Source organism: Myotis lucifugus, unplaced genomic scaffold (assembly GCF_000147115.1).
Source record: "Myotis lucifugus unplaced genomic scaffold, Myoluc2.0 scaffold_75, whole genome shotgun sequence".
Lineage (NCBI taxonomy): Eukaryota > Metazoa > Chordata > Mammalia > Chiroptera > Vespertilionidae > Myotis > Myotis lucifugus.
In genome coordinates this window covers 1,864,240-1,886,481 of record NW_005871123.1, presented here as the reverse complement: position 1 = coordinate 1,886,481, position 22,242 = coordinate 1,864,240, and the positions used below count along the sequence as shown (strand labels likewise).

Genomic DNA, 22,242 nt, shown 5'->3' with positions numbered 1-22,242 from the left:
CGATCATTTGATTGTTTCCTGTAAAACCCTGCTGACTTTTCATGGAATGTGTTGGAAAATTTTTCTCACAATTTTCCTTCTGTGTCTGCAGTTCTTATAGTCAGTTCCCTTATTATAAGCTTAAATTAAATAGGTTAGTAACAACGGCCTAACTTTCTGTTGCTGTTGTTGGTCAATCTTCATACTTGGGTTGAATTCTTTCTTATGTGATTTCATTATCCACCATATCACTGGAAGTCAGTGGTGAATTACTTAAACTACTTGCCAACCTGTCGCTATACATTTCTTAAAAATTTATGAAGACAACACAAAGACAACGTAAAGGTGATTATGTATATTCACCTTTGCATTGGGCATTTTATGTTAAACACAAATGTTAATGGAATATCCATTCCATACATACCCATGTGAAAATTTTATACATTGTTTAGATAGAACACAATGACTGGTTTTACAGGACTTGTATTTCAGGATTCCCTTTCAGAGGATTAAACCAAGCCATTATAGCCTAAAATCATTTTGACAGTCAATTATTCCTAAGGTTAAGAAAGAATAAAAGTACCACACTTGAGCCATTCCTAAGAGCAAGATATATACATAGATCCATGTCTATTTATATGGTAACCAATTGTGAGCCCCCTAGATTGCTACAAGGGCAGGAAAATCCAGTTGTGTTTGGAGAATAGACTGCCAGACTTCTCAAACCTCAAGTTTGCTTTGCCTTTAGCACTCCCTCCCTCTCCCCCCCCTTTTTTTTTAGCAAGGTGCATTTTGAAGGAAATTTCACTTGAAAAGCACGTTTCTGAAGTTAAACCACAGACTGTGCAATATGGATAATACCGACCCATGGTTTATTGTTTTTCAATTCCCAAATAAACCTGACAAATCAGGCCGGTAACAAGTCATATTTACTATATAATAGTTTCACACAGACTTTTATTTTTTAATAAACAAGCCTGAAAGTTAGAAAAATAAATATAGAACACAGAAAAATGAAACATGGAACATAGAAAAGTGGTTAAAATTATCCACAGCCATACAATTAATTGAACCACCTCTTAACACTGACAAACCATGTATACTACATTTTATTTCAGGTTTTTTAATATACACATAACTTTTTTGAGTTGTATTTTACATCCTATAAAATTCACCCTTATCAATTTTTAGTAACTCTATTGATTGATGCTATCATCACCATAAATCAGTGTGATAATAGTTTATACCCCCAATTAGTAATGATTATGAAACTATTGCTGCATTCTTTATTCAGTTTTTCACATAAATTCTAATTTGAGTCTTTATATTGAATTTGCTTTTTCACAAATAAAGCTTAACACAAAGTAACAAGTTTAGTTCACAAGTTTGGGAGTGAGTGTTTTGAATTTTTCCACAACTTAGGTGAAATGTAGTTTCTCCCTAGGAAATCTAGTTTATACAGCTCTCTCTGAGAACTATTTCTCATGTAGACTAAAGAAAATTTTATCAGTTCTTAGAAATGCAGGAACCTTAATACACAAAATGAAATTAAAACCAAACTCTTAAAAGAAGCAAGTACTACTATATTTGTATCCACATAATTTTCTTTTTAGCTTTACTTAAGCAATACAAAAATGGAACAGCTTAAGGCTATCTTTTTTCGAATGTGCTGAAATTTTTATGGTGCATATAAAAATTGATTCGCTCCAATTATCAAAATTCTAAGGTCAAGTATGTGAAGTTGACATAAATGCAAAAATACATATTGATATATTTTTCTTATTTGGGTGGACTTAAGGACTACAATTGCTCCAAAATCCATGGCTAGCTAAAAGGTATTTGAAAAAAAATTATTTAGGCAAATTAATTTTGTGCCTGGAACTAAAGAGGTCAGCCACATGCATCACAGAAATTAAACAGCAGCGAGTCAGCCCCTGCCATTTCCCTTTTCTTTCCTGCATATACTTTTAAGAATCTGTTTGTCAGGAACAAATGGTTTTTATTGCAGCTAAATGTTTGCATTTCTTAATTAAGAAATGTAAGGTGGAGGAAGAGGGGATTTGTTTGGGAGAAAAAGAGTTTGGGAAGTTTATTAGTAAGTGTGAGCATGGACAAGGCAAATTTTACAGCCAAAATAGAAAATTTTCAGGCATGATTGCTTTTAGAAATTCTGTAAGTCTCTACTTATGCATTTTGTTTGTATAAGTATACAAATACAGCCAAATTAGCATGTCCCCACTTCATCCTATAGACAGCTAGACTAGAGAAAATGAATAAACACTTCTTTTTTTAATTACATAGTTTGTTAAATTTTAATTAAAATTTGATAATGGGTTTGGGATGCATACTTTGAGGAGATGTAGTATGTATATAAGGTTTCATGTAATTGCCAAATGAATTTAACTTGTTCCTATTTTACTTAAAATTTTTGAGTGATATATTTTGAATGAACAAATGAAGACTATGTTCTTTAAGAATATAGCTGTATTAAAAATAAGTTCTTAGCATCAAGGTAACACAGAAGTCAAAGTAAGCCTATTCAGAAAGATGATTTCTTAGTAATAAAACTATTTTAAGTTTTATATAGTGACCCACCAAAACGTTCTCTTTGCAATATTCCCCTATCCCATTTTTTTTCAAGCCTTGAATAGTCTATATACAAGTATAAGTAAATGAGCTGATTAAGAAACTCTGATTTCTAAATCTTTGAGCAGACTTTGCCGATTTCCTGTTATGGGAGTTTGGAGCTTTTACCTCTCTAAAGCAAGAGGTCAATCTACATGATTTCTAAAGAGGACCTCCCTCCCTCCTTCAGTTGCACTTGAGATAGAATTGCTAGGCATATACAAGCCACATGGGTGAGACATGTACAAACCATATTCTAAAGAGAATTTCTCAACATATTTTCTGCTTCCACACATAAGATCAATAATATTTATAAGCAACATATACTTCTGTGGTGTACATTTATCAAGGGATGATTCACTATAAAATTCATTATTCATACAATAGGGAAGATTAAAGTAATGGTTGCTCTCTCACACATATGATACTTACAGGACAATTATCACTCTTTCAGGAGTAAATCAATTTCTCACCCACCGAAGAATGTATATAAGTTAGAGTGAATTTATCATAAGGCCACACTTGAATTCATACAAATGCATACACACATGAGGTGAGTGTGTGTTTGTATGTGTATTTCCAATTTTAATGACTCAATTTAAGTTAATTGCTTGTGACACAGATCCCAAACTCATCCTACCAAAACAAGGTTTATATATAATACTTTGAAGAACTCTTTCTGATATAGCTGTGATATTATTTTCCCCATCATATTTTCTTTTCTTGTAAAAATGAAAGGATCCAGCGAAGACTGAACAAAATTGTTCATGGGAGCCCTAACCTGTACCAAATAGGAATAGGTCCAGCTATATGTGTTAGCTTAGGAGTTAGTATTTTGTATCTAGCTAATGATGTAATCTGAGTAAAATCATGGGATTAATGATCAGAGACACAGGAGCCCAACAGGTAGTAAGCATGTAAGTGTATATCTATATACTAAATACTATGATAGGTTATAACTGTTTTACCAAAGTGGCTATAGGCTGAACATGAGTGCTGGTTGAACACCAAAGATAGTTCATCTTGGAGATTCTGAGTTTGAAGAGAGTGAGAGGAAAAAAAATACAGCAAGATTGTGTGTGTGCTAGATATTTTCTTAGGTTCTTAAGTAGCTCATCAGCTCTATCAATAAGAGATCTTTAACCTGCTTGAATAAAAAAACTCCTGTATGATATTCTATTACTGTGATTATCTTAAAATTTAGGTTTCATTATTATCCAGGTCCCCTGAGGTCAACAGATCAGATGATTGCTATTGAAAAGACAGTTTGTTACTCACCTTTCCCAAGAGCAAGAGGAATGCCACACCCGGGAGGGCCACACAGAGAAGCATGCGGTCACTTAGGAGATAGAAGGAGAAGGGAAAAGCATGGGCAAGAGCCTTTATTGTGGTTTCGTGGGAAGGCAAGGCAAGAGAAGGTCAGATAATTTGAGTAGATTCTGAGCTACTAACTCTAGTGGTCTGGTACCTGCCTTGGGTTGATTAGGACAGAGAAATACCACCTGCTATGTTGTAAAACCCAGATAGAGAAGACACTGGATTAATTTGTTTGCATATGGAATGCACACTCCTCAGCCAGTCTTTATGGTTCTGAAGAATTTGCTACACTGAGAGAGCCAGTCTGTCCCGTCAGCAAGGCTCCAGATGCCGGAGCATCAAGAATACAGAAAATAAGAAAAGATAATTAATTCAGTGACAATTCTAAGAAGTTTTTTTTTACTTCTTTATTAATTGAGGTAACTTTTACAGGTAGCGAATTGCATCATTAATTGTAAATTCAATAACTTGTGACAAACATGTCTACAACATTCAATATATAGAAAAGTATGGAGTATTTCTACCAGTGTCCCCATTCCATGTATAGTTATAGTTTGCCAATAAAAACTTAACTTACTTAAGACTATTATATACTAGAGGCCCGGTGCATGAGAATTTGTGCACTTGGGGGTCCCTCAACCAGGCCTGCTCCTTCTTGCAGTCTGGGGCCCCTCGGGGGATGTCCACCTGCCAGCTTAGACCCCCTCCCCATGGGATCGGGCCTAAGCTGGAAGTCAGACATCCCTGTAGCAGCCTGGGAGACCTCAAGGGCTGTCTGACTGCAGCTTAGGCCCGCTCCCCTGCAGCCGCCTTTGCAAAAGGCATGGTGCTGGGACCGGGGACTGCGCCACTGCCTCTCCCACCGCCTCTGCAGAATGGGGAGCACTGGGACCAGGCTCGTGCTGCCACCTCTGCAGAAAGGGGGGGTGCCAGGACCACCATGGCTGGCATGGTGGCACAGGTTCACTGGCCCCGCCCCCCACCCACTGGTCATTCCAGCATGTCATTTCAGAAGGCCGTCCCACTGTCCAGCCTAATTAGCATATTGGCTCTTTATTATATAGTATTTTGCTTAGTTTCTAAATAAAACATAACACATAATATAAAATTTTCTTCTTCCTTCTGTCCTGCTTGAGCACATGAACCAGTCTTAGAGTGAAATCTTTCAGACTGGCTTGCTTATCAATATCTATAAAGTAGAAGCTGGGTTGATATTAATCCTCTTCTGTGCTAAAGGTGTATGTAAGTTGTATCTCTCTACTCCTTCCCGCTGATTAGATGGCAGCAAGCCCTTTGTGAGAATCTCCACAGAGAATGCCACCAGAATTTAGAGTTAGTTCTATCTAGATTGTGCTGGAGAGTGGTAGCTCTACCCGTGAATGACTCAGAACAGACCTATTATCTCAGCAACCCTTAAAAACAACAAAGTCTTCCCCCAATATTTCCACCTGGCAGTATACCACTATGCTGTATACCTGAAACTAATACAAAATAATATTGAAAGTAAACTGTAATTGAAAAAGAAAAGTAATTGAAACCAACCAAGAAATAAAAACTCACAATATGGTAAGCCCAGTTCTATTCTGAAATATTCTCTGCATTCACATGGGCTTGACCCTGTGCCATCATCCTCTCCCCACCACATTTCCATTGGCTACATTGATAAGCTGCCCCTCTCAATCTTTGGAACCATCTATGCTAAAATAATCTTGCCTAAACTAAAATTTTGTATAAAATATTATTTGATTTTGTCCAAGATTTCATATTTATTTATTTAAATTTGGGGTTTCAACCCTGGTTTTAAATATTCTACTCTATTATCTTTATTTTTATGGAAACTACTGAATTAAAACAATAAGCAAGGGATGTTGGGGGAAAACAATCATATTGGTTGGGAATGTGGAATAGTAAAATCCCATCAAAGCAGATTTTCTTAATGTAATAACTAGGGAACTTACCCAAGGAGAACTTTGAAAACTATTTAGACATACTACTACTCACAAAGTCAAGCTGTATCTTTTGGAAATTTTGAAGTATTTAGAATCCGTAGTAAGTGAGATATTTCTCAAACAAACTTTGGACCTCTGGGAGAGAAGATTCTATCCTATCTATGTGTATTGTTTATATCATTTCTGGACTGCATTTTTCTAAACTTAGTCTCAGTCAAATACTTAGAAGTGTGAAGTATATATTTTCAGAAATAAAGTAAAGACTAATGAATATTTTTAAATAAGGCATGCATATCTAAATAACTATCTAAACATTTTGAAATTACTTTGTGTTTCATTTGTAACTGATGGAAAAAAAAAGAATGCCCTATATGTAGTTGAATTTGAGTGTATCATATTAAGAATAAAAGACAACCAGACCCTCTAGCGGCATCATATCCTCATATCATCTGTGTAAAGAAAGAACATTAGGCTAACACACACACACACACACACACATTTATATGATTAACCAGCTATCATTCTCATTGACTTGTATATCAATGTGTGGCATCCCTACAGACATGTTGAGAGCACTCATGGTCCCACAAAGGCCCAAAAGAGAGAAAAATACTGTTAAAATGACTCAGCAAATCAAAGGACCATTATTTTTTTCTAAAATGTACTAATTCTGTGGATGTATACAACCTCTCTAGGACTCTCAATACATTATGACAGGTTTGCTAGTATACTGCATTTTCCAAAGAGAAATAGTTAAGAAAAAACTGTTTGTTCTAGTTTTTATTACTTCCTACTTACATGATTTCTTGTTGTATAGATCAATCAACTCCCAGTGGACAGAGTCCTAAAGATAGTTATTTACCAATATTAAGCTCTTTCACATTGAAGCATTATATTTAGAAACCTATTATAATCATTCCCATCTATTTTTTTTCATAAAAATACTTTATTTTTTGATGCTTTTATTTTATTTGTTTTGTTTTGTTTTATTGCTTAAAGCATTACAAAGAGTATTACATATGTCTCCTTCCCCCCTCCCCTTGACATTCCCCCGGCCTCCCCTACCCCCCAGTGTCTTATGTCCATTGGTTATGCTTATATGCATGCATACAAGTCCTTCGGTTGATCTCTTACCCCCCCTCTTGCCCCCCAACCCTCCCCAGCCTTCCCGCTGTAGTTTGACAGTCTGTTCAATGCTGCTCTGCCTCTGTATCTATTTTTGTTCATCAGTTTATAATGGTCTTTATTATCCATAAATGAGTGAGATCATGTGGTATTTTTCTTTCATTGACTGGCTTATTTCACTTAGCATAATGCTCTCCAGTTCCATCCATGCTGTTGCAAATGGTAAGAATTCCTTCTTTTTTACAGCAGCATAGTATCTATTTTTAAAGCCACATCACCTATCTGAAATGATAGAAAATATATATTGGTCTCTGCTCCTGGTTCCTAGCACAAAATTCATAAAATCCTTGCAAATTCTTAAGTGGTAAAAATAATGTTTTTTGTTCTAACATTTGGTCTTTGACCCTGGTTCCTGACACAGAGCTCCTAGAACCCTTGTAAGTTCCTGGGTGAGAGGAATGTCTTTTTTTCTAATGAGGATATTCTGAGGGGTTCCCTGGATGGGTCCAGGGTGAGGGCTGGTCATCTGAAAGAACATGTTATGATTAGAAACTTGGAATGTTCAGCAAACCCCTTTCCAGTCTCTCAAGAAGAGAGAAGGGCATATGGGACAAAGCCTTCATAAGAATCCCCAAAGTATGAGGTTCTGTGAGCTTCCAGGTGATTGAACACATCCACACACTGGAGGGTGATCCATACCAACTTCATAGGGATGGAAGCTCTGCCCGTGGTACCTCCCAGGCCTTTCCCTGTCTATCACTTCCTCTGGCTGTTCATCTGTATTCCTTATCAGATCCTTTATTAAACTGGTAAATGAATGTCCTTGTTCTCTGAGTTCTGTGATCTGCTCTAGCAAATTAATCAAACCTGAGAAGGGTGCCCTGGCGACCTCCTATTTGTAATCATATTGGACAGAATCTGTGAGTAACCTGGGGACCTACTACTTGGGTTGGCCTCTGAAGTGGGGTGCAGCCTCAAGGTATCTTGATAGTATCAGAAATTAGCTAAATTGTAGTACATCCAGCTCATGTCACAGAATTGCTTGGTGTGGGGGAAAAACACACATTTGGTGACTACAAGTGTCAGAAATAGTAGTAATGTGAACGTAAAGAAGAAACACAGGAGGGGAGAACTAGTTTTATTGTGTGCTTTTTAACAACAAATTTGAAAATTGTTCTGATTCTTTGAGGATATTGGATAATAATAAATGAAGGCGAAAGTAATGCTAAAAATTAAGAAATGTGAAGAGCAATTGAAAAAAATGAAACACAAGATCTCATCTTGATAAATCTATGCAATGAACATTTATGAAATGAACTCTTCTTTTATCACTACTGTGTTTGTTTTTTTCTTTTATTGCTCCATGCTGAGTAGAAAGAAGATTAATATTGTAACCACATCCTCCACTTTTTAAAAGTACTCTGGGGTCTCCAAAATTTAATAATTAAAATTTAAAAAGTTTTCTAGAAAATCAGAATTAATTCTTAATGTATATAGCTTATACTGTACATATCTTACAATGTATTTCCCCAGCATTATTGATTCAGGTGAGGAAATTACTTTTTACTATAAAAAATGAATGACATGATTTTATTAAAAATACTCTCTCTGCTAAACATATTATAATTTTCATTTTGGTTTAAATTTTAACATCAGAAGGTAAATAGAATTTATCTTTCAGAGGAACTAGCCACAAAATATACTGTATGTTTTATTATAAAGATAACTACATAACAAGATATATGTAACGTTGGCACTAGGCTAGGCATCAAAGACTCTGCGGGGCTTACAGTCTAGTGGGAAGATACACTGGTAAGACAATGATGTAATTACAACACAATGCAGTTAGCTAACTAATAAAAAATGGACAACTATATTATATATCAGAATAGAGGAAGAATCTGATTAACTATTTATTAACAGGCTCAAGAAAAACTCCATGGGGGAATTATATTAGCAGTAAATTACTAAAAATAATGAATAGACAAGCTTTTTAAGGTGGAAAAGTAATAGCTTGAGTATTCCAGACAGTGAGTACAGCAAGCACATGGCAGAAAGATGACCAAAGGGATTCTTTGCAACTGTAGCTTTGAAAGAAGAATAAAAACTGATAAATCTAGTATGTATTTTTCAGTCTTATGAGAAGTCTTAACTAATAATGTAGTGAATTTCAGGTTATGTATTCTATTGTAGTCTAGAATTTTCCTAATTTGTGATCTTAATCATTTTCTGATATCAACTTCTTAAAAATATTGACTGTGAGACCATCCTTTTAAATGTATTCTTATTTAATAAGTTTAGAAAAACTAATTTGAAATGATATTTGGGTGGAAGAGAGGCTCCATGATTCATTCACTTTATAAAATTATAAAATCATCAAAATATGTAGAAAGTTGAAATTCTGGAAAGAATGAGATGAAAAGCACAAAATACAATGCATATGAAAAATGGCAAGGGTTGGACCTAAGGCAAGGTTGGAAACTAGAAAGAAAATTCATCAGTTTTCAGATGTTGGAGCTGATTGGCATGCAAGGTTGTTGGAGAGTGAGAACATACAAAGAAGTACAATTCTGAAGTCCAAACTGAGCAAACTGTAAAAATGGTAAGTCTTAGGACCCAAACAGGATATTCTGGAGAATGACAGGGTGGAGAAATTAGAGTAGGGGTGGTGAGATGGAAAACATTAAGCTATGAATGATTATGCTAATTCAAACCCAACAGTATTTCTGGATTTAATAGAAGTGTTCACTTCTGAAAAAACTGAGGAGGAAATGTTCTTATGTGGGCATTATAATGAATGTTACAAAATAATAAAAAAATAAGCGAGTAATGCTTTTAAAGGCATGTCTGATGAAAAAAAGTCTTTCAACCATTTACTGCATGATATTTTCTCATGGAGATAATTTTTAAAAGCTTTGGCTCATATATAAAAGAAATACTGAGCCCTTTTGTTATTACTTTAACTTGTCCGATCTCTAAACCACAGAGGCACCTCAGAGGTTCATTAGAAATTCCCAAACTCAGAAAGAAGAAAATCCCAATAAAGACCAACTAACCAAACCAGATCCTTTAGGAGTTGAAGTTTATACTTCCTGATTCTAAGCATGGGTCCTATTTTTAGTTTCTGAGTAATGGTAAATGTAGCTTAAAAACACCACAGATAAAATAACAAATCCTTTCCACATCTGTCAGTAGATGTGGCATGCACAAAGATCTAGCGAGGTTCTAATACAAATTGTGAACTACACAGGCCCCATCTCCACTACCCTAGCCTGATCCCTTTACATGGGAACATTTGTCAGCCTAATTTTGTGCTTCCTATTGTAATTTGTTTTCCTATTCTTTCATTAGATGCAGTCAAAGTCTCAGGTTACATTGACAATGAGAGAAAACCTTGCCCTTCCGCTATAAATAAATGACTAGGGTTCTATAATTAATTATTGAGGGTTAGACTTCTCTATATCTCTGTCTTTTGGACCAATCATTGCATGACTGATTCATGAGGCTGCCACTACAGGGGCCTGGAACTAGGGAAGAAAACACGCAGTGAATAATTCAACCCTTGGTCCTAGAAAGTTGTATCTCCTTAGAACAAAAACTAAAAAAGCCATTTGATATAGTTTTTGTGAAACACATATTACTAGATAACATAGGGTGAAATTATCTGTCTAATCCTATGTCATGACCAAAGAAAAATTTTAAAGAGGAAGGAATTGAAACAGCCATGAGCTTGTCCTCAGTGTCCTGACAAGCTCAGAATTATTTTAATACTGGGATGCTCAGAATGCTTCAGAAGTTAGTTGAGGAAAGCTTCATGGAGGATGATCAATTGTGTGATCCATGAACCTCCCTAACCTTCACCACTCCCTCCTAACCTTCACTGTCTTCCCCTTATATTTGCATTTGTTTAAATAAATATTTTAATTAAAATATAATATATTAAATTTTACCTAGTATATCATGTTTCCTTTCTATATTTTCCAAACACACATATATCTGATTGTACCCAGAATAAAAAAAGCTAAGAATCAAATATTTTTTCCCTATTATATACTAACTAGAGGCCCGATGCACGAAATTCATGCAAGGGGCTCAGTCCTTGCAACCTTGGCTCTGGCCAGAAGGTCATCCGAATGGTCGTTCTGCTGTTTAGTCTAATTAGCATATTAGCTCTTTATTATATAGGATCACTACAACAAAAATGTAAATTACACAGCAATACATTATTTTAAAGTGGGCTATTAACTTACTAAAAAGAATTACCCCCCCTTTGTTTAATTTTCCTGGTTAGCAGTTTCCTCTTTTTCTTCTTCTTTTCTCCTTCTTCTCCTCCTCCTCCTCCTCCTTCTCCTCCTCCTCCTCCTCCTTCTTCTCCCTTTTCTTCTTTTTTTTTCCTGTAAAAATGTCCATTTACTAAACTTCATAACTGCCTGGCCATTTTCATGATAGCCTATTGCCTATTGTGTTTTCAACCTCTTCCTTTTAATAAGAAAATCACTTGTATCATTTAAGGTACATAAAAGAGGCACCAGATTTAAACTCTTAATCCTGGGATATTAGGGTGCTCACCAATAACTGCAATTTTAGCAGCATTTTGCCTGGGAAAACCTGTGCCTTCTCCTCCTATATAAATTTTCATTGTTGTTCTGAGTATTTCTCTAGTCTTAAGATTGATTTATTTTTTATTTCATATGACTGTTACCCACCATTCTTTCAAATCACAAACTTTGAAAGCTGAGAAATAAGGATAAGATAAATCACAACTATTTTATGATATACATTACAATATTATGTTTCTTTAGACAGAACTAAAACCTAAGGAATTTCTGTGGATTTAGAAAATTAGTCCATTGAAAAATCACCCTTTGATACATGAAGAATAGCTAAAAAAACATAATCTGTATCACTGATTTTCACTATTATTATAAGCTGTGTTAAGCACATGTGGAAGTATGGATAAATTATACTTTAAGACATGAATTAAAAATGGCTTCTAGAAAACTTTTTAGAAAGTATGGATAGAGTAGAATACCCATAAAATTTCTCCTTTTCTGCGGGGTTTTATTATGTCTTAAAATTATTTATTAGGGGAGAGAAAAACAATTCTGTTAATTATTTATTAATATTAAAATATTGATGAGCATTACCCAAATGTACCGGGATTCCAGCTGGTGTACTGGGGTGAGACTGTGAAAACGCATCCAACACACGGGGCGAGGGTCTATATTAAAAGAGCAGAACAAATGACTTAACAGGGGCCTAAAAACAGCAATCAGAAAAGGTTCATTTAACTTAGAGATGACACAAGTTTTGAGCAATTGCCTCTGCTTAAGTAAGTGTGGAATTACAAAAGGCTATTTATTACAGTCCAATGGGGTCTGCAGCTTGCTCACAGACCTTTGAAGAATTCCAACAGTTATAAAGTCTTGCTCGGTGCAGAAGCAGTAAAATGTGGGCAGATCCCCAAAACAGCCTGCAAAGCTTTCCTGAAAAAGTTAATTCAATCCTAGCTACAATTGTTCTTTGATATGAATTGCTTTCTCTTTCTCTTTAAGGAGAGATGCTATACCTGGTAATTTTCAAAGTTTCTTTAAAAGTGTATTTTAACCGTTAAGGAAAATAAATCATATTCAAGGTGATATGGGATGAATATAGGGTCTCCATGGTTTTACCAGGAAAGTTTTCCAACATTTAGCTTCTTTGAAATGCTCTGAAAGCATACATTAGTTACTCTAAAGTGGGTTTCTTTCAGCAGGAAAATTTGTGATATTTCTCCCTTTTTTTGTATAAAAAGCAGAATTTGGTTCCATGGACATTGGAGCAGAAATTTTTATATTAGTGATTGGACAATGACTTGATTTTTCTAAGTATTAGAATACATAAAAAAATAATTCTCAATTATTTAACAAATCCGTTATTTATGGCTCAGTGATATGTTTATAATTATTGAGTATGTTTATAAAATTTCAATTAATATAACCAAAATAAATTACCCTTTTCTTAGAATCAATTTCAGAGCAGCAACCACCAGGGGTGAGGGATGGGGGTGTTGTGAGTCCATGTTGGGTATAACACAATAATACTGAATAGAAGAAAAGCAAACATTAATGGAAAATGATGCTTCATGAAAAGATATTAATTATTAATGGGAGCAAAACATAAGTAAGAAAATGAATTTACTTTTCCATCAGGAAAGCAAGACCTACATTTTTCCTTGGCAAAAGGTTCAGAATCATCCCCAGGCCACTCAATCCAAGAAATGATGCTTTAGTAACAAAAGAGTTCTTAAGAGGGTTTTACAAGTAATAGAAGAATGGGAAAGTTATTGCAATAGAGTCTTCATTTAGGATTACATTTTCCAATAAAGTGTCATGAGGCAGGCTCATGAAACTAGTTTTATGTGAGGAATAAAAAGTAAAGGCATTTATAAACAGGAACAATTTAAATGAGAGGTTGTGAAACCAAAATATGGTGTTTGGGTCCAAGTTTGTTGTCTCACAAAATCAAAGAATGAGTTCACGAACAAAAACAGATAGCGGAAGCAACTTTTATTGGGAGAAGGCAGTCCTGGAAAAGGTGTAGAGGGGATTCCAAAAGCAGGCTAGTGTCTGGAGTTTCCATTCGCGGTGCAGGGGAGCACAACCCATGGAACCCAGCACACACCAGAGAAAGAGGAGAGGGGAGAGAGGAAGAGAGACATGCGTGTTTGTTTGGTTTTTTGTTTTTTGTCCAGGAGTAGTTACGTGCCTTGCTAGCTTCTGATTGGTCCTTTCAAAGAATTCTATCTTAGTAACATTATTGGGATCGGTTATATGCCTCACTGTCTTGTGATTGGTTATCTGCAAACTGCCTGTTTTAGTAATACCCATACATTTTAAAGCTTACACTCCCGGGTGGGTGCGTGTTCTTTCTCCATCTAGCTGGCTTGTCTTAGTAACTCCACCTAGCTGGGTTCCTGGGTTCTACTCCCTCCTCCCCATGGTCCCATCCCTGTCTACCTAGCTTCCTCTGTCTCCTCAGTTATATATATATATATATATATATATATATATATATATATATATATATATATATATATATAAAGGTTGGCATAATCACAGAAACATCAAATCAACAGTCTGCTAGCCATTGTGGGAAATACAAACACAGTGTTTTAACAGTCTTTGGTTTGAGAAAAAGTGATGAGAAAAAATAGGTCCTTCAGCAATGAAAACAATTCAGCAGTTAATGTACCTAAGAATTCTTGATTTTTTTTTCATGTTTCTAATGTGTTTTGCTGGATTCCATTAAAGCAGAAAGCCACTGAACCTCAAGTGAGATATTTCGGTTGCCAATGTACCAAGATTGAGATTTGAAACCAGAAGTGCATTGATGGAGAGTATGGATTTTTATTTTTAATGGAAGGATTTTAAGTAGGATATCACTTAAAATATATTTAATCTTCCATCAGAAATGAAGGTGACCCTCTGATATCTGATCCAAACAGGTGGTTTTTATTCATGTTCTATTCTTTTGATAATGCATAGTAAAACATAATAAATATCAAGTCACCACCCAATAAGAAACTTCACAATATAGGTTGAGAGTTGTGGTACAAACAGCAGTCATTTCATTGGTAGTTCTTATTAAATATTTTTAAATAAATAAAAAATGTTAAAGCAGAAGATTGCTGCACTTTTCTGGTATATATTTTTATTCATTAGAGGCTTTTGTCAACAGTCAAGGTATGTCCTACTGTATGTCCTAAATCTTATCTATTTTACAATATATTGAATATTATTATTACCTATTGATACCATGGGACTCCTTGTGCATAATGGATTCCAGTCCTCCTACAGAGTTGAGGATGAAAATGTTATCAATGAGCTGAAGAATCTGGTATTAATAATTTTGCAACATTATAACAAATAGGTAGTCCTGATGTTTTGTTCTTATTTTAATATATCAAATATATTTCATTGCTTACATTAGAGTAGCAGATTGAAAACATCTGCTCACTTGCCACTATTCCACCAGCAGCTGAAAATCTCAGCTCATTTTCCATAGGCCTGTTTGTACCAGGGCTATAATCCAGCTGCCGAGGCTTGATATGGGGCCAGATTAATACTCAAGAGCCTTTGAAATGGAAATAGTGTTTTCTTGCCAAAAATTAGAACAATGATAGACTCCATTTGCTGTTCGCTTTGCTCTCTGCTCCTCTTTACCACATTCACAACCTGATTAATTTGCCCCCTCCTGTGACCCCTCCATCCTCTCTTTACAGCTCCATCACCTGTCATGACCATTAAGAAGGATCGGACATCCGGAAACAGCATCTCTTTATCCTGGCAAGAACCCGAACACCCTAATGGGATCATATTGGACTACGAGGTCAAATATTATGAAAAGGTGGGGAGACAATGTGTTAGTGTTGGGTTGTGTAGGGAAAGAGGTTACCTACTCCTGAGCTGTGCTCTTACAAAGACAGGAATGGCATTGCTACAAAGTGGCAGTGCTTTGTTTAAATCTGTAGTTAAGTGGCACTTCTTTGATTTATAGGTAAAGAGGGATTTAGAAATTATTGTGTAGAATATCCCCCATTCAACTTCAATGAGTCACGCAGAGATGATACTACCAAACTTAAGACATCTAGTCATTGGAAATGACATTTATGTCCTTCCACATCAAGACCTGTTGCTCTACCAACTATTTCATAGTGATTCCTTAACCCTTGATGAACTATTCCTTAGTTTATTGCCTTAAAGCATCGTTACTTTACCTACACATTCACATGAATTTTATTTAATAGAAACATTGAATAACAAGACCCATGTATTATTATTGAACTGACAGAGAAAAGTTTTCTTGGCTTTGTACAAGGAAATTTAGAAGATGGGAGTGGGTGTGTAAGTCTGCCTCACATCATAAAATTGTGGTTCAGTAATGAAGTTGTACAAAATAGGTATATGATTAATTATAAGTAGAATTTAGACTCTTATATTTCATCACTAAATAGCACTTATTTCTCCCTGGTTATACATGATTGTGAGATTTGGAAGCAAGATGTATTCAAACATCATCATCAGAGCTGGGTGGTTTTATAGCTACTACTATGGACACAACATTTTTGTGTATTTGTTGCAGTTTACAAAGTATTTTAGAGTGAATATTATATAGTAGTTGATATTTATAGAAAATGTTTGCATACATTGTTTAATTTGGAGCTGTCTGATAACCCTGTGAAAGTGAGAAAGCAGGCTTTTTTTACAAATAAAAGAAAACTTGGAGTCAGTGAAGTTATTTGCATTTCTCACACCCTTACTGCTAATGAACAGTAGGTCTCTGTTTTGAATCCTGGCAGCCATGACTCCTCATTAGTATGTTTTTCCCTGTGTTGCCTCCCTGCTTCCACATGACAATGGATTATTAAATATGATCAATTGAACAAAAGGTATAATGTATGAATTTTTTTGCAAATGTAGGTATTTTCTTTATTGAAGTTAACCTATTTCACAAGTATCATGCCATTCTTATCTTACCCCCTTCTCCCCACCACTCACACCACACACAGAGAAGGTATGTCTCATTTCATTAAAAGGAATAGAGACCTAATGAACTTCACTGGGTCAAATCACAGTATAAATAAGTTATCTCCTAGTTTTCTATGATCTTGTAGGGCACTGTTAAATAGTCATCTGATCATGATCTTCTATCTTTAAAAGTGTGACAAAGCCTGTGAAAACACAAGAATCCATATTATAGCTGATGCAACAAAATAAAAAGAAAAGTAATGATGTGCCTCAGTTCAGACCTGGTAGCAGAACTAAAAAGCACCCAGCTTTTAGATATATGGTGCTGTTTGAAAAAATAATGAATCTAAATTCATATCTTTTGCAAATACAAAAAAAAATTTCTGAACTTATTTTATTCTCTACCAACAAAAGCATAACGCAAGGATATTTTTAAGCAATATTAACCAGTGCAGGAAAAAAAAGTCTAAATCTATTTTGCTATTCCCTATGCATTTCTAAAATTGGTACACTTATGTAATATTATTAAATACATATGTAAGTATTTATATCATACATACATCAATATAAAAATAACTTCCATATATATGACAATTAGAAATATTGTAATATTTCACTCTATGAGGGCTTGTGAAAATTTTTATAACAAATGAAATAATTTTTTATAAAATGAATATATTTATCTCTCTTCATTATTAAATATATCAACTCCAAGTCTATCATAACCAGCATCTTTAATTAAAAAGTACATGTAACCTACATACAACCTTATTTCTGCAATGTTCCATCTAGTGTTGGTTGAGGACAAGCATCATTTCGTCTCCCCAATCCAGACGCCACCCCAGATACAGGAACAGCCCATTATGCTCAAAAACAGGCTCTCCATAAAGTGCTCAGGAGATATTAATATATGTTAGAGAACAAATGAGGTTCTGTATAAATTCATTTTTTAAACAAAGCTCGACACAAAAAGACTTTACTATGGATGTGTAATGTGAACCTGTTCATGTACAATGCATTGATTCTCCTAGATGAGATTCTTTGGGAAAATATTTCTAGACTTCAACCTGAGGATTTCTAGACTTCAACCTGAGGATTTGTGTTTCTATTAAATCACTGTTGCTTCAATACAATGCAAATACAACATGATTAATGTAGAGCTATACATAGAACTTTGTTCTTTTAAGTTTAATAGTTTACAATTGATAAAATATTTCCTATCTGAGAATCAGTGGGACATTCTTATTAGGAACAATGCAAAGGAGTATTTTCCTCTTTGCAAAAGTATTCTTCTAATCAGCTTGAAAATTTCAGCCTTATGTTTGAAGAGAACAGATTTTTGCTCAAAGATTCACTCATTGGCAAGAAAGAAAACTAACTTCCCTGCTTTATGTGCAGGACACAAATTATTATATCCAAATTAGGAAACTAAATGGTTTTTTTTTCTAAAAAATGCCTTCAGAGAGTGAAATGATTATCATCTCTCTTTTATATCTCCTATGCTACATTTTAAAATAGTTTTGAGTGGTTTACTTTTTACCACTTAATACATTATGAAGATTCGATTTTAACTTGATCTTTCTTACCTCAAAGCAGGAGCAAGAGACAAGTTATACCATTCTGAGGGCAAGAGGCACAAATGTTACCATCAACAGCCTCAAGCCTGACACTACTTACGTATTCCAAATCCGAGCCCGGACAGCAGCTGGATATGGGACCAACAGTCGCAAGTTTGAGTTTGAAACGAGTCCAGACTGTATGTATTACTTCAATGTACTGTAATTGGGGGCAGGGGAGATGTTCCAAAGGTGTCCGATATTTCACTCTCACTCTCCCTACATTTTAACTAAGTGTGATACACTGAAAGTATACTGCTTGGGACATTTAACAATTTGCATAGCATTGGGTCTGGGCATTTGTGTTTGTATATATATCTGTGGTTTCTTCTTTTACAAATAAAACATATTATAATGCCTGGAATGCTTCTGCTTTCCTATTAGTCATAAATTGTTCTTAGGAACATTAAGTAGTATGGTAACACGCTTCCAATACCCATTAATACAGATATTCCAGGTTCAGTGATTGGTTGACAAAACTTTCTGATCCATGAGGATCTTAATTTTGTTTTAATCCTTGTATTACTTGGAGATTAAGGATTTTTTAAAATCTGATTTATGACAATTTGAATAGTCCCATCTGTTTGACCCCAAATTTGGCTAAAACCGATCTAAAATTTACAAACATTATCCTAATAATATTTTCATTTTATTTAAATGCATTTGCTTCATGTTAGAAGAGTTTTCTGTTAAATATATATTCAAAAAAGATAAAATCATGGCTGTGGTGCTAATATAAAACGAACACAAGCTAAAATTTTATTTGACTTAATGTTACTAATAAGAGGTTAAAATTGGTTCAAAGGAAAATTTAAAGGACAGATTCATGTGCACATTCATACAAACATATTTGTATCTGTGTATAAGTAATCAGCAATACTTAAACTTGATAATAAATCTCAAACTTGTGAATATTCTATATGAAAATAAATGTAATTATTTCATCCACAGCATATCAATTACATCTCTATTGAATAAGTGTGACTGTAACTGTGATGAAAAAATCATATGCATCACTGTAAGTTCTCTTCAACTTAAATTCACAGCTGTAAAATAGCCCAGAATCAAAGGTGAACACCTTTTAGAAACAGCTTATCCAGGAAGGATGTAATAATTCCCAGTTCTCTACTGAAAGGAAGCCAAGTAATCCCTTTTGACTGTTCTAATTTGTCATTTTCCCCTGGCACCTATATTTTCTATTATATAATTATTTTGTTTCTGACATAAAATCACATTGTTATTGGTATGCTAAAAATTTTATGCTCAAATTTTATACCTAATATAAACATTCATGATTAACAAAAAATATATATAAACACTGTTTAAGTTAATGTGCTAGACTAAATGTTTTATGGCACACTTTTTGTCAGACAATTAGGAATGCGGCTTATAATAACAAGCTGTACATTCTGCAAAGTATTGAGATTCTAGTGTTTTTAGAAGTCATTGGCTCACAGCTGAAACCTGACGATTCTATTTGGAGGAGAGCTGTCATCCTGGAACACACACATCTGTACTCAGGCCCTCCCCTAATCCTCCTGAGATGGGATGAGCACAGAGAAACCACTCTCTGAGGATACTTGACACAAAATGCTGTAAAATACCACGGGAGTGCAAGTGAACAATGTTTAAAACAAATTACATATTTTAGGAATTGAAAATATCATTCAATTTAGCATTAGAAATTCTACATCCTTTCATAATTTTAAGATGCAAAGCTAGTTTCTTGCTTTGAAATGATTACAGATTGCCTTTTATCAAGATTTGACATGGTTATTAGAATTAACAACAACAAAAGCTAGCTATATTTGATTCACCAGGAATGATCCCAAATCACGGAAATAACAAAAGCGAATGTTTTTTATATCCTGTGGTATAGATTAGGCGTATTGAAGGCAGGAATGTCAGATTGCCATTAGATAAAACTTCATGTTGATGCATTATTTTGCAATATCAATCTAATCTTATATGTTCTTCATTAGCACTAACCTTATATGATAAGTAAATTTGTCAAAACAATAACAATTTCTAAAATTCTAATGTAATTACATATTTACCACAGACATCGCTGTGGTTGTGTTATATATGAACTTCTCATGAGGCTTCAGTGTCTGTGACTTAAGGAATATTCCATTTTAAAACTGCAGATTCTTAGGATTTTTGACAAATAAATTTTATATTTGCAGTACTTACATTGCTTGAGAGAGAGAGCAGATAAAAAGAGAATACGATGAAAAATACAATCTTTTTAACATCTCCCTCTCCAGTCATTTTTTAAAAAGCTGAGTCGCACAGTTTGATTTTTTAAAAAAAATATATATAGAAATTTATTCTTACTGCTTCACCATAGAATTCTTCCAGACTTTAAATATAAATGAGAAAAAAGTGCCCATTGCTTTAAGAGGAAAAGGATAAAATCAATTCTCACTCCATTTTTTTAAATAAAAATGATATACAGTTGACCTTTGAACAGCTTGGGGGCTAGGGGCGCAGACCACCTGTGCAGTCAAAAATGCACACATAATTTAAGTTAGTCCTCTACATAGACGGATTCCAACCACAAATCAAAACTACATATTCATAAAATACTCTAAAGATTTAAGACTCTTCTTTGTTATATATTGATATTTAATAGATATAAAAATGCCTGTGTTTAGACTTTTTTAACAGCTTGCTGTTTGCTCTGTTTTTTATTTATTTTTATTTTAAAATATATTTTATTGCTCTACCGGTTTGGCTCAGTGGATAGAGTGTCGGCCTGCGGACTGGAGGGTCCCAGGTTCGATTCTGGTCAAGGGCATGTACTTTGGTTGCGGGCACATCCCCAGTAGGGGGCGTGCAGGAGGCAGCCGATCAATGTTTTTCTCTCTCATTGATGTTTCTAACTCTCTATCCCTCTCCCTTCCTCTCTGAAAGAAATCAATAAAAATACATATTTAAAAATATATATATATATATTTTTATTGATTTCAGAGAGGAAGGGAGGGGGAGAGAGAGATCGAAACATCAATGATGAGAGATAATCATTGATTGGCTGCCTCCTGAAGGCCTCCTACTGGGGATTGAGCCTGCAATCCGGGCATGTGCCCTTGACGGGAATCAAACCTGGGACCTTTTAGTCCTCAGGCCGACACTCTATCCACCGAGCCAAACCACCTAGGGCTTGTTTTTATTTTTAAAAATTATATGAGTTCTCATTCATAGCACAAAAATCTTTCTTAGTTGAGTATAATATATTTTGAGCTGGAATTCAGATAACATTTTCTGAACTTGATTTATAATAAAGACATGGATGCACAGTGAAGCATACATTTTTCTAGGTGCTTAAAAATGTTTTACTTTTTATATATCAGTGCTTTACACTTATCACCCTCCTTTAACAGATGAGGAAACTGAGACATAGAGAAGTTAAGTAAGCTTCCCAAAGTCACACAGCTGGTAGGGATGGGTCTGATTCGAGAATGCATACATGTATATGACAGTATAATATAGTATTTCAATAAACATTTTATTTTAACTTGTTCTGCAAGCTATTCAAATACTTTTATTTCTTTTTTTCCTTTTTTTATTAATTCTTTTTTTTAAAATATATTTTATTGATTTTTTACAGAGAGGAAGGGAGAGAGATAGAGAGTTAGAAACATTGATGAGAGAGAAACATCGACCAGTTGCTTCCTGCACACCTCCCACTGGGGATGTGCCCGCAACCCAGGTACATGCCCTTGACCGGAATCGAACCTGGGACATTTCAGTCCGCAGGCCGATGCTCTATCCACTGAGCCAAACCGGTTTCGGCTATTATTTCTTTTTATACACTGTCTATGACAGAGAATTTATGTTTTCCCTGAGGTTGCATGGCTAATAAGTGCGGTCAATGACCCTACAACCTCCTGATTGTGAACTTCTACTGATTCAGCCCTGCTAGTTTACATACGAAGAAAAGGATGTTAAACTAAGACACAGAAAGCATAGGAAGTATCAGAGTCAATGGACTTTCCTAGATAAAGGCAACGTCCACAAAAGCAGGAAGTGCCAACATGTTTGGGAAAACAGACAGCCCATCTGTCTGAAAACCCTCAGTGGGCAGAACCTGTATCCTCAATAAGGCGTCTATGGTGATTG

At 34.9% G+C, this 22,242-nt stretch overlaps 1 protein-coding gene across 1 annotated transcript in view; it reads left to right on the top strand.

The window, feature by feature from the left end:
• EPHA3 (EPH receptor A3) overlaps positions 1-22,242 on the top strand; it is a 359,519-nt gene that overhangs the window by 264,381 nt on the left and 72,896 nt on the right. Inside the window, exons 6-7 of the mRNA XM_023755355.1 lie at positions 15,259-15,383; positions 18,098-18,260. Of these exons, the coding sequence (XP_023611123.1) occupies positions 15,259-15,383; positions 18,098-18,260 (288 nt within the window). The remainder of the gene's footprint in view (positions 1-15,258; positions 15,384-18,097; positions 18,261-22,242) is intronic.